The sequence below is a fragment of the Acipenser ruthenus genome, chromosome 26, assembly GCF_902713425.1.
Source record: "Acipenser ruthenus chromosome 26, fAciRut3.2 maternal haplotype, whole genome shotgun sequence".
Lineage (NCBI taxonomy): Eukaryota > Metazoa > Chordata > Actinopteri > Acipenseriformes > Acipenseridae > Acipenser > Acipenser ruthenus.
This window is the reverse complement of record NC_081214.1, coordinates 24,218,251-24,235,511: the sequence shown is the minus strand read 5'-3', so window position 1 is coordinate 24,235,511 and position 17,261 is coordinate 24,218,251. Positions and strand designations below refer to the sequence as shown.

Sequence of the window (17,261 nt, the reverse complement as noted above, 5' to 3'; positions counted from 1 at the left end):
TCCAGAACAGAAGAGCCAAGGTTAACTCTCTGATCTATAGGAAAACGCTTATCACAAAACCATTGTGTCTGTGATGATGAAAACAAAACCGCGCCCCTTGCCAGCAAACACACTGATGTTAACTTAAGTGACAGATAGAAGTTATTTTCTTCTTTTAAACTAGAACCAATTCAGCTGTACCATTTTTTATTGTTAACTGGCTGCCTTATCTATATGTGCATGTGTTTATGAACTGCATTGCTCTGCGTCAGATACAATTTTTCCTTTCCAATTAAACAGATTTGTGTGGCTCACAGCAGAGCAAAAACAACTTATATTCATGCATTGTGGGTAGAATAGTCCAAGTGCTTGTCAAACCAAGAGAGAGCCATGTTCATAATATTGCATTCGATTACATCTAACATCTCCAGCAGCGCACTTTCACCTCCCAGAGGGATTGTAGAATCCTTCTTTTTAAGAGCAGCGTTGACGGAAAAAAGCTATTTTGTGAAAAATATATCATGTTTTTTACAGTTGCAACACAGAGAAAGAGGTTTTATGCATTATAAATGACATTCGGAGGCTGGCAAGACAAAGTGGTCCCAGCATATCTACTTGCATGCCTTCAAAAGCATTTAGGGAGGCAAGGAGAACACCCCCGACTTTTCTCTCTGCTTTCCCATTCCAGAGGACTGCCTCTGGAATTAGTAAGATAAGGGTTAAAACAGACCCAACTGAAATACCTCATGACGCAACCAAAAGACATGCAATTACTGTTAATCAAGCTTTTTCTTTAGTATGAAGCATGAGGGCTGGATTTCTGCTCGGCTTCACTGAGTCAATCCGCAGCAGTGCAGTGCTCTCCACAGATATGAAAAATTGCTGATCCAAAAAATGATAGATATTTCTCCTTGCACAGAAACAGTCACTGGGGATTATGCTAATGCGCTCGGCAGTCTGAATGAAGCCCTGCTACAGTGAGACCTTACTAAAGCACAAACGCATTCACGACCCAGTTTATACTAAACAGCTCTGACTCGACTACGCAGTCCAGTTCTTATCTGCACACTGCTTACATGGCTGGAGCCATTCAAAATAAAACACTTGCTTGATTTCGACACAAATGAGTTTTCCAGGCTCATTCAAGGGCACCCTTCAACATCTTTGACATTTTGCCTGTTTCATTCTCACGTTGTCTGCACTGTGCTTGTACTATTCTCTCTGACCCACATGGGTTTCACTACTCCTCCCTCTCCATGTACCCCTGTCTCCTCTACAGGGCTACAGCAGAGTATCTGAGCTCTTTAAATGACTGTCGTTACAGCAAGAAGTTCATCATAACGGCTTTCAAATAGAAACAGACTGGGATATTAGGGAGGCCAGAGACTGTTTTGATTTGAGTATGATCATTTTGATCATTATCTAAAGCTATTGAACACCACTGATGCTAAGAAAAGTTTACTGGAGGGAGGTTTGCCAAGCTCTGTTGAAACATCACATTCAGGTTTTAGTTTATGTTTCTCTTGAAGCTGATGCCAGTGGATAATATCTGTACCTATACCATAAAAATCAACTGTTCAAGGAAATCACAAACAGTCAAACAGCGTGAGAAAAAAGAAATCAATCCACAGCGACTGTGAGATCAAAACCGACTTGAACTTTGACTTTAAAGGGCCTGTAATCAATCCAGCTGGTTTGTGGACCAAAATAAAAATAGTTCCTCGCTTGCACTGTTTGCTGCATGTTTGTATTTTCCACAGAGGCTTTTTATAAACTAAAAGTCAAAGGACTCTCCCTGTCATGTGACTTCTTCCAGCGTGAGTGGAGCAATCAATGCAGAAATCAATCCTTTTCCCAACCCCCGACAATACTATTGAGGAAGAACCACATTGATTCCACAATGTCTGCTCATCAGTCCAGACTGGGTATTCAAATCAGTCGTGTTCCTAGTGTAAGCTGCACTTTAAACAGATTTTTTACTCTGAAGTAATTAATGCCCTTCCTTAATTGCATCATGCATAATGTACATACTGCTTTGATCTTAAAAAAAACACACACAAAAAAAAACCTTATACTATCTAGATAATTGTTGAGGCTTCTTTTGTGCTTGAAGTCATACATATGCTTAAAAAGATTGTATTTCAGACCCAGACAGGATACAGTACTTACTCTACATGCAAATAATGCTGCTCAAAATCAACAGCAAAATGAGAAAACCTTGCTGCAGGCTAAATGTTGTTTACCTTGCACTGGTCTCTGCCAGTAATGTCTATGCAGCACTGTTTTATTTAAATATACGTGGACAGGACATGCTATGTCCTGGAGAGAAATCTAAAGTTCTATGTGCTTGTAAATCTTATATTGTTGTATATAATTACCAATATGAAATAATCTGTTGATCATCAACAATTTCACATTGGTGTTTACACTTGTGATCTTGTAAATAATTTGCCAATTAAACGCTCGACAGTTCCTCGCCAATTTAGATTAAATCTGTATTAATAACAATATACAGCAAGACATGAATATGCATCTGAAATTCAGGAACTCGCCTTAGCTGTCAGTTTTCATTTCAAACCACACAGACACAGTGCAGAACCTCTCTGAACACAGACACAGGCTGCTGAGGCTACATTCTGAATTTCTGCATGTACAACAGCTGGATGTTTTTTGATGCTGTTTTATGAATAAGGCAAAGATAGTTAAGCTGTATATTTGTCCTTTGTACCTAATCTGAGACTGCTCATTGAAACAAAATAAGACTATAGAATTACTTGATGCCTTTCCGATAGCGGTTAAATTTACTGCAATCCACGGACCATGCATTATTGGAGAGATTTCGAACTAAAAAATGCACTCAACACAATAATCGTCCCCAGAAATGCACTACAGAAAAATCGCGTAGTAACGATAGTGGTCCTTAAAGGGATATAGATACTGTATAAGGTCATAGCCATGAATTTAAATGAAGTCTAGCCAAGACATCTACTGTACTTAAAAACAGCTTACTAAAATGATTGTACAGTATGAGTCATTTAAAATGCATGTCATGCATATGAATCTTCAGCTAATACCTAAATGACCCAACTTCTGAGGCTGGGAGTCTAATGCTGTCTGCGAGGAGCACACTAGACTGGAGCTGGCATATGCCATCATCAAAAGGTGTGCCTTACATTGGGTACTACCAACAGTGTGGCCCCAGTGCTTTTCTGTATAAAGCAAATTAGCTGAGACCTTTAATGGGATGAGTTAGAGACATGGCAAATGAAAGTGGCTGTGCTCACAACACAGAATGGTTAGGTGGGTTATGGCATGTCTTTTTAAAAAGCTCAAAACCAGGGGGCAGGGGACATGGATAGCCCGCAGTCCGATTTATTGACAAGGAAGAATTGCACTTCCATGTGTGCTGATCATCTCTGACATTGGTTTAGCTGCTTTGGGCTATGGAGTGTTCACACAATACCTCTGCACTAAAGATCACACTGCTATAAAAAGAGAAAAAACTGTTAAGGCACCCATGGTAAACTACCGTTCATTAAAATTGATTTTTGTGATGACAATGAATATGCAGAAAATGGTGGTAGAAAAAAGCTGCAATGCATGAACTTCTTTTTAGCATTATGAGAACAGCAAATGGCTTTGCTAACTGTGTTTACTGGAAATTCAAGTACACTGCTGAACTTCGGCTCCATGCATTTAAAATGGCTCTGGAAAGGACTGATTCAAATCCCACATCATGATCACTTTTTACAGCTTCCTTCTCAAATGGTTATCCTGATAGTTCTGATCATTTGCATTTAAATGTAGCTATTACATTGAGGGATTAAACAGATTAATTGAATAATGTGTCTACATGTAACACACATGTTAAGCATTTGTAGGATCCTCATTCAAAATATGGACCCTTCTGCACTGATCGTGTCTGTCTGACTGTCTGCCTATCTGTATGACTCTGTCTGCCTGCCTGCCTGCCTGCCTGCCTGCCTGCCTGCCTGTCTGTCACACTCTGGTTAACATTTTGACCAACCTTCTCTGAACTTTTATTAGAGGCTCCTATCCTTCTATAGATCTCCCGGCTTGCATTCGGTTAAAACCTGATGATTTTACATGTTGTTTCTAGACAAAAAGCACCACACAATTTGAGATGATTTGGCACATTTTGGGAAGTCACGGCTCAGCCCAAGGAAAGGAATGTATTATTTCCTTCTTCTATTGCAAACTTCAATAGACTACCCAGAGGCTGTTATTTTTTGTAACACATTAGCATGTCCTGAACATGACCTCATGATACAGTGTGGGTCTTTTTGCGGTGGTGTATAATTTAATGGAGTCTATCCTATAATGGATTGAATAGCACCATTAAACAAATAAACATAGCAGTTCTAATGAGAGGCTCAAAGAAAGTCATCCCAAGCTGCTTCTCTGACGCTCTCTGATCCAGTTATAAGAGACCGGTGCTGCAGTCTTGGTTTTGAACACCCCTGCCATTACCAAACAGTGGAACATAACAAAACTCAAAATATAATTTAGATGAACAATTTCAACGTTGTTATAACAAACATGCAAACAAGTGCAATTAAATCCCTTCTGGTACAGCAGGTCCAGTATCTACTTGTAAAACCCCCACTTCTGTCAATTCGTTATTGGTTCCATGAAATCTGAAGCATGATGTCTGGGCTCAGCCACCGTTACGCAGTGCACACCTCATCCTAAGAACACCTGCTATTCTGTGCCAACAGCATTGTGTTCTCCGATAGGGTGGTCTTCATTGATGCCATTACTGTGACTGATGGCAAAGCTGCAATGGGTGTACCTTTCCATTATCTGATGAACAGGTTACTGACAGTGATATAGCAGCCTGCAACAATTATCAATAGAGTGCCTTTTGGTGGCATCCAGACCCATCCTGTAATATAAATGGCCAAACCAAGGAAGACATAAAGATTTTACAATAGTCCTGCAGTATTTCAGGCGGTGGTAATTTCTAAAAGGTACTTATTGACTTGACTAAACTAGATCTTCGCAAACAATGTCCCCGAGTCAAGCAAAGTCTAGACAGAACATGCTATTCCTCTCTGGGACAGCGTTACTGCTGACCCTATTTTTGTTCCTTTGTTTGCTTGTATCTGCACAGTTTCTTTCAGCCATTTTATACACAGATAGATGTTTTTGCATCGACAGGATGATAAAAAGAAGCTAAACAATGGGTTTCTGGTAACTTCAAACTGAAGGACTGAAAGGTCTGGCCTTGTTTTCATGTACATTAGTATTGAAGTAGGTTATTGAAAATTGAAACCTGAAGTAGCCTTGGGGTGCATGCAAAATGATCAAAGCTTCTGCTGGTACTAGGAATGTTACCAGCTCAAACCATACAAGAGAAACGGAGTTCAAGAGCTGTGTGCGAATTGACAGAGTTTCTGTTTGTTTGCTGATTTAGCATTCAGGATATCAAGGAAATCCCCATATCTGATCTGTTGTCAGCTCACTTCAGAATCGTAAAGTAAATTTGAAGCTATGAGGGATCATGATGTTTGTGAGATTTTTTCAGTCGCTGAAGGTATTGACCCCACAGTGCAGGCTAAGCTAGGTAAGTATGTATGAAGCCTATATAAATGGAATGTTAATCCTTGATCGTGTTCTTTTCAATAAGATGATAAATCGGAAGACAGCGAGCACCTTCTATTCCCTTAATCCAAGCTAGAAAGGTTTAGAAGTGAATGTCCGGTTGAAAATGGTTTTAGAAACTAACACGTGAATCTTAAAAATATGTACTGAATAATCCGCCAGCAAATGCAGCGCAGACACAGAGAAAGCCCCACCTACTGCTCCTTTGTTGCATGCATCTTTTAGTGTACCTTTTGGTATAGAGTTTGCATTCAATTAACATTATCTTGCTGCTCATACATTGATACAGCTTTACATTGCTGAGAGGTAATAGATGTCAAATCAAACAGGTAGGACATTTCTGTTGATGCTGTAAAGAAAACTGCACATATTTATTACAACCAACAATAAAAATACACTACAAGAGAAAAACATTTTACAATTATATTTTGCTCCCTACATACTTTTCCTCTAAATTGTGGTTTCCCCATAGACAAAAAAAATGATTCCGCTTATTAAATTAATCACACATTTCACAACATCTGCTAAGGTACTTGAGCCAATCAAAGGTTGCATTCAGGTCAGCTTGTCTTGCATGCAGGTGTACAAGAAAGATTGCTGCTGGCTACAATTTCATGGTGTTTGAAGCTGGATCTTGGTAGGTGGTGCTTTGTCCTAATGCCAGGATCCTTTTGCTGCTTTGCCCAGCAGGAGTGACTGTGAAGCAATGCAGCATTCTTGAGAGCTACGCTGAAACTGTAAGTGACAAAGAGATGGGTAAAAACCACGGATCTGCCAATGCTGTGGCACTACAATGGCAGTAGTATTAGTAGTTCTGTACTGACAAGCACAAGAGCACCTACAAGTGCATGAGTCATTGGTAAAACGGTGCTGCATACTTTGACATACACTATTCATTGCAGTATGATGCTGCCTTATCAGTACTTGTGTGCCACAGTATCAGGACCACAGTGAGATATCCCTTTCCAAACCCATTGTGTTTCCATTGTTGGTAACGCTGTGGTCTGATAACGGTTCTGCCTTGTGTTTTCTTCAGGGTAATGCAATGACATTGCAGTTATAGAATTGTTCAAAACTTCTCTGTCATATAACAAAGTTCCTGCAGCACGGATTGGATTGTAAAGAGGTGCATTGGCATGATATATACTGTAAAATGATGCTGCTCTTGTCAGGATGGTAGACTTAAGTATATTGGGACCATGCTGCCACGGTTGAAAACACAGGTGCTGCAGTTTACTGATTCAGTGATTCTCCATGCTGCAGATGCATGGATTTATCAACTCCCATTGGCTTCGTTCACTATAGTATCATGCTGAGGTGTTCTTCTTGATCATGCCCAAACTAATTTATTGGCTTTTCCAAGAATACTTGAGTTTATATGATTGGGGAAAAGGGGATTGTAAAACACACCGGCATAGGGATAGGTTATTCAGGTTCAAAAACACACAAGTATGATTGATGTGTCATTCTGTGGTAAAATGGTTAACAGTGTGCAGGTGCAGGTGATCAATAAACAGACAGACAATTATAATCCAGGTGCAATGTTGTTTAATGACTTGTAATTCCAGTGCCTGACGGCAAAACAAACAGTAAACAATAAATGATGCTAAGTAATACAGCGGCGTGTGTTACTTTATTTATAATCCCCGGGTTTGTCCCGAAATAATAATCCTGTTCTTTATACACCCACACGAAACACAAAACACATACACAAGTCCGTTAGTGAGTGAATTAGTGCTCGTGGTGCAATACAGTTCTCCGTGATACAAGTGCAAGGATGTTGTCCGGTTTGGTGCTGGGCTTTGGCGACAGCTCCGGATCGTGTTAGCCACCTAATCACAATAAACACGACAGTACAAACAAACGAAACACGTTTTCGTTTTCACCAGTCTCCTTTTAGGTTTGTTCTAACCATTTACAAAGGAACAGATCACCTCACTACATCCCCTTTATATACCGTCAACCATGACCCCTTGGTTAACGAGCGCACCCGCTCCTCCAATCTGCGGATGCCACACCGTTAACCTTCTGGGTCAATGATTTAGTGTACCGTAGCTCAGTCCCCTTTCTAGATGGCCGACTTCCGCCTAACCCTGGGAATGAACTGTCGGGCCTTCTAGTCCATGGTACTCTGTTCCCTTTACTCAGCACCCTCACAGGTCAGGAAGGAGATCTAACAACAAGAATCATTCGATCTCTGTCACACATTCTTATTTATGTTAGGATGCTTCTAGGTAGAAAAACAAAAGCCGGTAACAAGATCTCTCCCATGCACTTCATTGAGTTTCCTACACATTCATAATCCCTCTTACATAACAGTCATCAAACACGTGGCAAACCATTCATGCAAGTATTATTGTGTTATGCAAAGAAAGAATGACAAACGTCAACCATTCCTTCACCTTCATTCAAAGCGTTAAATTTAGCTTCACAAACTTCTCAAGGCAAATAGATTCAACTTCTTTTTTTCTTGTGTAATACATTTTCCGGGGATTAGATTCCCTTTAGAATCGGCGGGGGCATTAATTCTTATAGACAACTACTCTACTGTAGGTGCTCTGGAAGCTGCTCTATGTTAAAAAATAAGGCTCCTTCAAACCAACTGTGTGACAAGAATGCCAATGAGTCAATTCAGCTGGTGCCAACTTCTGCTGCAAGGGCCAGTGATTGCTGATTAGGGTTCCCAACGCAGGGCATTCTTGCTTTGGTTTTAGTAAACGAGTCAGTTTCCAGTAGAGACGAGATTCCCATACATTAGGCACTAAGGGTTACCTCAGTTCTTTCCAATAAGACAGAAAGTGTTTCAGTCAGGCCTACAGTGATACCTCAGCTTGCCCACAACAGGCTTGTGATGTTACAATGCCCAGGCTTTGCTGGTGCTTTGCCATTAAAACAGAACAGTTTTGTAGGAAGATACTTTCCCCCTTGATTGAGTCAGCAAAAGCAGCTCAATGTTTCATTAAAATCCAATTGAGAAATCGCAGCTCTTCTTCAGATCGGTAGCAGACTGTATTCTTGAAATGTGTCTAAACTTTATTACAGCTTTAATACAGCAGTTAAACCCCACCTGCCCATCATTCTTATCAATACCAGCACCTCAGACACTCAGCCATTTCCATCTGGGTTCTTTGTTGTCGTTGTTTCTTAACAGATTCATCTATTAGACATTTTCACTCAAATATACAGTCTAAAACTTGCAGAATGTGTTTTATTGTAGCAGTAAAAAAAACAGCTTTAAATAAGATTATAACCACACCACTAGTGAGTCCAAATATTTTTTTTATTATACTGTACTTTTCATTATGTATCTGGATATACAGCCTCCTAATTAACAGCTGTTTGACTTTACACCTCCACTGCAAATAATTAATACAATCAGTAACAAGACCTTTCCCGATTTTATTATATTGCATTGATTTATTTAAAAATCAATACAAAGAACAAACAGTCCTTTCAACATTGTTTCCCTGGTTTCCTGACTCGTTGTTGATGCAGTGTAACACCAGTGTACTCCCTGGTTTCCTGACTCGTTTTTGATGCAGTGTAATACCAGTGTGTTCAATACCAGTGTATTCCCAGACAAGCCCATTGGAAACCCTGTGGGTTTGGAGCCATTAGCACACTACATTCCTGATATGAAGTCTTGTTATAATGTTTGCGGATGAAGCAACAATACATGTTATTTTAAAGCCCATACTAACTGAGTGCATCATTCAAATTGCTAATATTTCACTCACCCATTATAATTTACAGTACCAGAGAGTGTTTCAGCACAAGCATTGGCCCACCCTGGGGATCTACAGAAAGATTTTCAAAGACTTTTTGTGATTTTAAAGTCTTTCAAACCTTGATCAATGACATTTTTATAATGAATGTTTTGAGGCATCATAATAACCAGTAGTAATTAACTGAATATTCTCTCCCAGGGTTATTAAAAGAGACTGCTGTAGAAAAAAGAAAACGCAAAAGCGCCCATCGTTATCTTTTCAGAACAAGAGCTAATTTCCATTTCAAAATGCCTGAATGGTGACCTGAATGTTGGATATGATACGACAGAAAGAGTCAAATCACTTTGGCAGAAAGAGTCAAATCACTTTGGCAGAATTATACTGTAGCCACCATTTTTCACAACACGAATCGACACAAAGGTCTGTTCATTGAGTTTCTCTTAATTGCTCAAGTTATAATTTCTGCTCCCCCCTCCCCCCCCAGCAAAACAGTTCTAACAGAAGCAATGCATTATAGGTACATATCATTAGGAAACCTGATAGCTGATAGCTCCCCCAATAAGGATTGCCATAAAGCAAACATGCTTGAGGAATACAGGACTGCGCCACTAGAAAAAGTGCCACTGAAACACTGTTTAGCTGTTTGTTTGCTGTTAGCCTGGGAAAATAACAGGAGCCAAGAAAAGCCAGCGTTTCGAGTTCAGAAGGTGGCGTCAGGAGAGTGAAGGGTTAACAGGTTGTTGAAGAGTTCAATCTAACGCACAGCACGAATATAAAATGATAAGGTACAGACTACGGGAAAAACATAAACAAAAAATAATATGCACCCAGCTGTAGCACATGTTAGCTTGAGCTACTACTTACAATAGCTGCTTTTCAAAAGGGGAAAGTGCTGTAGGCTCTTTTTGAGCAAGGTAGAGCATTGCCACTGAATCAACCCTCTGATTGGGCTTTTGGCAGCGGAGGAGAAAGGTTCTTAAGTGTGGTCAGCTAATTAGCCAATTCAAAATCAACTTGGCCCTCTGCCTTGTGTTTCTGTTGTGCTGGCCAATTCCATGGATACTATTCATTATTTTTAAAGCTGAAAGGAATTGCAGATAAACAGTGCTGTTATTGTAAATTGAGGGAGCAGGTCTTTTGAAGTGGAAGCACCCTTTAATTAGGGAAAAAATAGACCAAGTGGGCTTCACTCTGTAACCTCAGCTAACCTGAGACTATTCTGCAGACAGTAAGTCTAACACAGAGCTTGGAAGTTAATACACATTAGACAGTACCCAACACTTATTCTTATTAGGGCTGCTCCGATTAACAGATTAATCGTGCCGATTAATCAACTAATGAATTGATCGGAGATTCATTTTTTCACAATTTAATCGAGCAGAATTTTTTTTTTTTTTTTCACGTTATAAAATGTCACATATCCTCCCTGACTGTTTACCCGCCCTGATCAAAGTTTCATCAACGTCAGTCATGTAGACAGCGCCAATGCAAAAGGCTACAGCAAGTGTGTTTCCAATTTCTTTTAAAAAAGAGAGATGTCTCTGGAAAGAGGGCATTATGCCTGGGATGATTCGAAATAAACCCCTTTTGGATTCCGCTCTTACAGAATATTTAATGCCAATGTATTCCTCCACAGAAACTCTAGCAGAACCATTAGCAGAACACAGCAGTGCCAGCCATTGCAAAACAATGGATTTTGAACAAATGTCCTGTAGCACACTGCTACTCATACTACAGAGTACTATCATGGATTAGCAGCGTGTATTAGTTCATACATCTGTGATACTATTCATATGCCAATATATGAAAAGGTTACCCGCCGCGGTAATATTCTGCCAGCTGCCCTGGGGTTTGCATTGCTTTACTCAAAGGACGATCTTACCTTCGAACTCGGGCATGCACTGGCACTAAGTCAATGAGAAAATACATTCAGCCAATGCATACAGCACCCCCTGCAATGGAAAAATGAATCTAACTTGATGAAAGTGTCTGGAATACCAAAGAAGGTGCGTGCATTAGGGAGGCCTCTGCAGTGGAATAGCCCTGCCATCACCCTCTTCCTGCCACTCCTGTAATGAGCCTGTGTTCCAATGCAGAGCCAACCTACTGAGGTGTTTAGCACCATATCATTAATCAGATTTTACTGCGGGCAGGACACCATAAAGGCAACCAACAGTGTTAAGCACATTGATTTCATACCAACCTACTTTCTGTATAAGTAGTATTTAAACAGTATGGGAACGTCTTTTTTTGTGCAGATAAAGCCTGCAGTTTTCAGGACTGATATTAGCAGTAATTACTAAATGTCATTCTGCCAATCCTTGCACATTTGCATTGACAAAAAATAAATAAAAGACCAGATACTCCAACGAGTTCAAATGCAGCACTTCTTTAACAAGGCTGAATAAAATGAATCCAAGAGAATCTCACTTCATCGTTTTCAGTGCAAACATATGTAAAGTATGTCACCCACAAGACAATGCAAGTAATGTTTAACACAGTCAATTGTATTGCTTCAGTTCTACACTGCTGTCACACCATACCTGACATGTTCACAAAACAATTCTCACAAACACACGCTTGCTTTTATATACAAACAATGTTCACAGCCCGGAGCTCAATATCAGTATCATGGAAACTGCAAACAATCACTGCCAATCCCAGCTTCAGCTTTATTGGGTAATGCAATGTCACACTCTGAAATGGATGCTGGCCTCTGCTTTCACCCAGAAAATCATTCTGCTCTTGCTGTTCACAGCTCGCCCTCACGAATGTCAGGTGAAAGCAAGCAGCCTTTGAGTTTCCAATAGCCAGTCAGTGTCTACAGGTTCTGAAAGGTACACCCTGTACTGAAAATCAATCAATGCATGTATGTATGTACAGCTATGGCTTCATGAAGTCGAATGAAACCTGCTGAATAATATTGCGTTAGCATATTAAATTACATACCGCTTTGTAGTTTTCCCTATTCTTAAAAACAAACTGACCAAAAATTGAAAAATCTAACATGAAATACTGTACTACTATTATGGCTTCCGGTATTTTTGCAGTATTATTTTGTAGCGGTGATTTTAATCTACCTTCCTGGCAGCATTCAAGCTTTGAGATCAGCACGCAGTGTTTTGTGAGATCATCAGAAAATATGACAGCTTAGGTGTCACTCGTTTTCATTGGTATCGCAGACATAAAGATAGCCCTTTACCTTGCCTGAGTCCCGCAAGCAGTCATTCACAAATCCATTATCGTCCAGGCTCTCGAGAAGCCTTCTCTTTGTGAAGACCCATCACAATCGCTCAGGCTCAGTCTGGTGAACAGACCACTGTTTCAGGTACTGTCAACCACATTTAGCAACTGTCAATGGTTGTCATTTATTTTAACTTCCTTTGAGAATTATAAACTTCTTTACAGTATATGTGAAGTGTCTACAGATTATATATACAGGGTGATTAGAAAGTTTACCACATCAATATATATATATATATATATATACACACACAAAGACTGTTTGAACGTATGGAAGATTAAGATGAAGTGGATTTGTATGCAGATGATGAGGTATTTTTATATTAGCAATTGATCGCTGTCCTATAACAGGATAATTTTATACTACATTAAAATATAATTCCTTGGTAGCGTGCCTCCTTCTTTGACTTCTTTATTTATGTATTTATTTATTTATATATATATATATATATAATACCAGACAGCAGACTATCCCCACAACATAGTTTGCAGTTGCAACAGTAATTATTTTTGAGAAAAGCTTTAGTTAAATATCACAAATCCAGCAAATAGCAGAAAGCTTTTGCCAAAAAAAAAAAAAGAAAATCCTGCTAATGGCAAATCACAGTTTACTTTGGAGCAGCAGTCACAGCTACAGTCAGTGTGAAAATCCGTTCATCAGTTTCGGGCAACTGCCTATAAAATGTCATCATCATTGTTGGGCAAGTGGATCAAGTTCTGCCTCAGTAATAAAGATTTAAACTGCTTTCAGTTTACCAAATACCAGCAATGACTTCCTGTCCACTCCATCTCCATATTTGGCTGTTGCAACAATTTTGCTCAGGATCCAGTCCAGTTGTTTCATTCAGTCTCAATCACGTTTCAATTTGCCAGCACTAGTGCTGCACTGACGCCCTGCATTTTAGTATAAATAATTAGGTAATAATAAATGCGATATTAGGGTCATTTAAAAAGAAAATTGGGACCCTTTTGAACTGATCGTGTCCGCCTGTCTCTCTGTCACACATGATAACTGCCTAGATTTTGCACAAATCGTCAGCAATTTTTTATCATACACTCCTTTCCTCCTCTAGACATTTCGAACTGCAATTGGCTATAATACCATGAACTCTTAAATGTATGCAGTAATGTTTTTTAACCTTCTGGGTATTGTGCAATTAAACATAATTACAAGGAACCTCTGAATGTGGGTGCACTGGTAGTTTGCTTGTCTGTATTTCATTTGGCATGGTGCAAAGGATTTGAGAGTGTTTCTGTTATGTCTGCTGATCGTGTTCAATTCTCTTTGGTGTCATGAAAGTGATCAGAGAGGCTCCACTGAGCTATGGCTTCTGATCAAGACGGCTCCTCAATAAATCCAAGTGTTGTCAGGCATGAAAATGGCAAGGGGTTTGATGCAGCACAGCAAGAACTTCTGATATATATGTATATTAGTTCATCTTCGCCAAGCTAATAAAACTGCTATTTCATTTGTACATATCAGGAACAGATAACAGTTCCAGAAGAACTCAGTAATGCATGTGTGATGACATCCCAAATCAGATTTACGTAAACGCACAGCAATAAAAGAAATGAGGGAAACTGCTGATGTGCATCTCAGTGAAGTGGGTTCTTGAGATCATGCGTCAATTCTGCAACGGATTGCTTTATTTAAATCAATTGTCCAAATTTACAGAAAACAAAACCCAAATAAAGCTAACTGACCTTTAGGAACTGAAAAGCAATGTGTTTTACTCATATGTGCATAATATATACAAAAATACAAACTGGATTTTATAAACAGGCTTCATTCAATAGTGATTATACTGTGAGAATTAAAGTAATAAAAACCTAAAATAAAGTAATTATTCAGTAAAAATAAACTTAAAATATATCATAAATCCAATTGAGACAAATTAAGAATTTATTTGAATCTGTTCTTCTCAGGAAAAATTAGCCCACCACTGGAATGGAAATACGTTTTAAGATATAAACAAGTTGTCCAAAAATCGGGTGCTTTGCAGCCAGATAAAAAATAAATAAATAAATAAAAACACAGGGTGACTTGCTGTGCACCCTTCACATTGCTTTCTAGGAAAATAGTAAACAAATTGGTCTGGCCTGCAAAATAATTGATAGCAATTTAAATAAAGAGATGATGATCTGTTTCTGGAATCAGGAATCACGAAAAAAGCCGGAGCAACAAGGAAGCAGGACAATCATGGCACTGTTACTTGAGCCTCCCATTTTAAATAAACGCCTTCTCCAATGTATCTGTCCTCTTGCAGATTTAAACAAGACTGGGAAGGTAAACTGAAATGCAAACTGAATCAGGGGCAGGTTATGTACCTACCTCTTTCTGTGTCATAAAGGTACACAAACTTCTCCCATTTGTAGTGGGCGAGGAGACTCAAGATGGCCCCTTTCAACGCTGGCCTCATCTGGATGACAAACTGAACATCGGCGTCCGTCGGGTAACTGGGCGTGACGAAGGAAGTATGGAGGGCCCCACAGAACGAGGTGAGCGTGTTCATTGACTTCTTGTCGTAAAAGCCAAAGATGGCGTAAACTCCTCGTGAGAACTGTGAGCAGACTGGAACGAGAGAGAGAGAAAGAACACACATCAGAGAGATAATTGGAAAACGCAAAACAAAAAGAGAGAGAGAATACACATTAAAAGGAACAGACCAAGAGGATGACTCGGACCCATTTTTACATGCACAGTTTGTTCTAGTTATTCTGTGATTATAACCCACCTCTTTTTTATAGAGGTGCATTCAAGTCCATTGAGTTTCAATGGATTTGCGATTGCGCGTCTATTTTAAAATCGAGTCCCTAATAATATATAGCTGTCAGAGTTAAAATAGTGGTGATTGTTTCAAGCTGTGAGTGAACTTTAGTAGTTGATGAGTAAATAAACCTAAAAAGGCTTCATGGTACACACAAACACACATTTTACAGGGAAAATACTAGAACAGAATATGACAAGAAAGTAGCTTTTAATTTATGAAGAAGAATAGAAAAAAAAACAAAGCAAACAAACTGAAAGCCAGGGATTCCCCAAACAGATCTTACGAGTCAGGAAGTATCTTCCTGTACAATACACTTTCCCTGGTCTGGGGCCATGCCTCATCACTTTCTCTTGTTCAGAGATTCCCTTTTGTCATGTTGCATTTTAACAATGCATATTTAGTTACAGTCACAATAACTCAGTGTATTCACTGTCATTATCTTCAGTTGAAAAGCAAATTCACATTTCTTTCTTTCGCTTACATGTCTACTTATTTTTAAACACTGCAGTTTTACTGTCATCAAATAGCTTGTTCTAATTATCAAGATCTAAACAACGATCAAAAACAGGAAATTTAATTATTGGATTGCAGTTGCGGCATAAATGATGAAAAATGTTCGGAACGCGCTGCCCTATATTCTTGTTCTTTCCCTCAGGAAAGTAATGATCGGATTTCAGTATCTCTGGCTGACATGCACTCCCTCCTCCAGAGTGAACAGGGATCTGAAATAGCCTGAAGATGGAAATTGTTTGCAGTAAATGTCACTGCGGATCACACTCGCGTTTTCCTTTTCCTTTTTTTCTCTTGAAGTTCAAAATGACCTCGACCTTGTCATCACAAGCTGGGCCAAGACTCTTCTAGGGGATTCCGCCAACTGGGACTCCTTTTAATCATTTGTCTTGACGTGGAAAAGCATTTCAGCTTTTTATTTTAATTGTCAACTTAAAATAATGCAGTGACGCAAGCCGAATTCAGGAATGTAAAAGGCAAACCTTTTGTTGTAATCATGTTTCGCATACACAGATTTCTGGGAGCACAAAGAATTTCATGGAAAGCTCTTGTTGTATGATATTCGATAGGCTGCTAGGGTAGAAATCTACAAAGTTCAAACAACCATTGTTTAAGAGCAGCAGGGCAGTTGGAGGAATCAGAATGCAAGCCCAGACCATGACAACTACAGCAATGAAATGGGCTGAATGAAAGCAGCATTGACCCTAGACAGTCCTTTTAACTTCCACCTGGTATGAGCCCAGGTTAAACCAACTGGTACCACGGGAACAACCATGTACATAAAGCAAGAGCTATTGTTCTAATTGAAAACTGTAACACATTTAAACGTTAACTGTACAGTGATGCACCAGGGAAGAACACCTAATCACCTCACACTGCCTAGTATTCGTTTTTTGTGATTTTGTGCAAACATCAGAAGCAGCCTCCCGCCTCAAGTCATTAAACCCTATATCAGTAATGTTCAAAGGCACAGTGAAACTGGAGGGCCTCATCCCAAGTGTTATAGAAAGCGTCTTTCTACTCGATACTCATTAATATTATCTGTCATTCTCTCCACTCGTCGGTATTTATTGCAGCTCTCTGCTGCATGCTCACCGCCTCTGGCCTGCAGCTTCCTAGAGATGTCTTGTTTTTGTTCAAATTCTGTCCTATGTTTTATTGAGATATTGTAACATATAATTTGTCACTTGCAATTACTTATGCACTCGTTTTAATAAAAAATATAAGCTTTGGTAAAAACAGAACGCAGATAAAAGCGACCATATTTTCCTGTATCTAGGGCCATGGTTTTCAGGAAGTACAGATTGCAGTTTAAGAGTGCTAATCAGAGTGAGAATAGCAGTAAATACAGATCAGTATTGGCATAACAAAATATGGTCTTTTGCCAGCTGATTTCCTCCATGGA

The 17,261-nt window shown here is 39.4% G+C and overlaps 1 protein-coding gene across 5 annotated transcripts in view; it reads right to left on the bottom strand.

Moving 5' to 3' along the window:
• Nucleotides 1–17,261, bottom strand: part of LOC117430906 (glutamate receptor 3-like) — an 81,418-nt gene that overhangs the window by 43,845 nt on the left and 20,312 nt on the right. For all 5 annotated transcript variants that reach the window (XR_009308940.1, XR_009308941.1, XM_059000853.1 and 2 more), the window contains exon 3: nucleotides 14,908–15,147. Coding sequence is in view for 3 of the 5 variants with exons in the window: in XM_059000853.1 (XP_058856836.1) it covers nucleotides 14,908–15,147 (240 nt within the window). In the remaining 2 variants the exon portion in view is untranslated. The remainder of the gene's footprint in view (nucleotides 1–14,907; nucleotides 15,148–17,261) is intronic.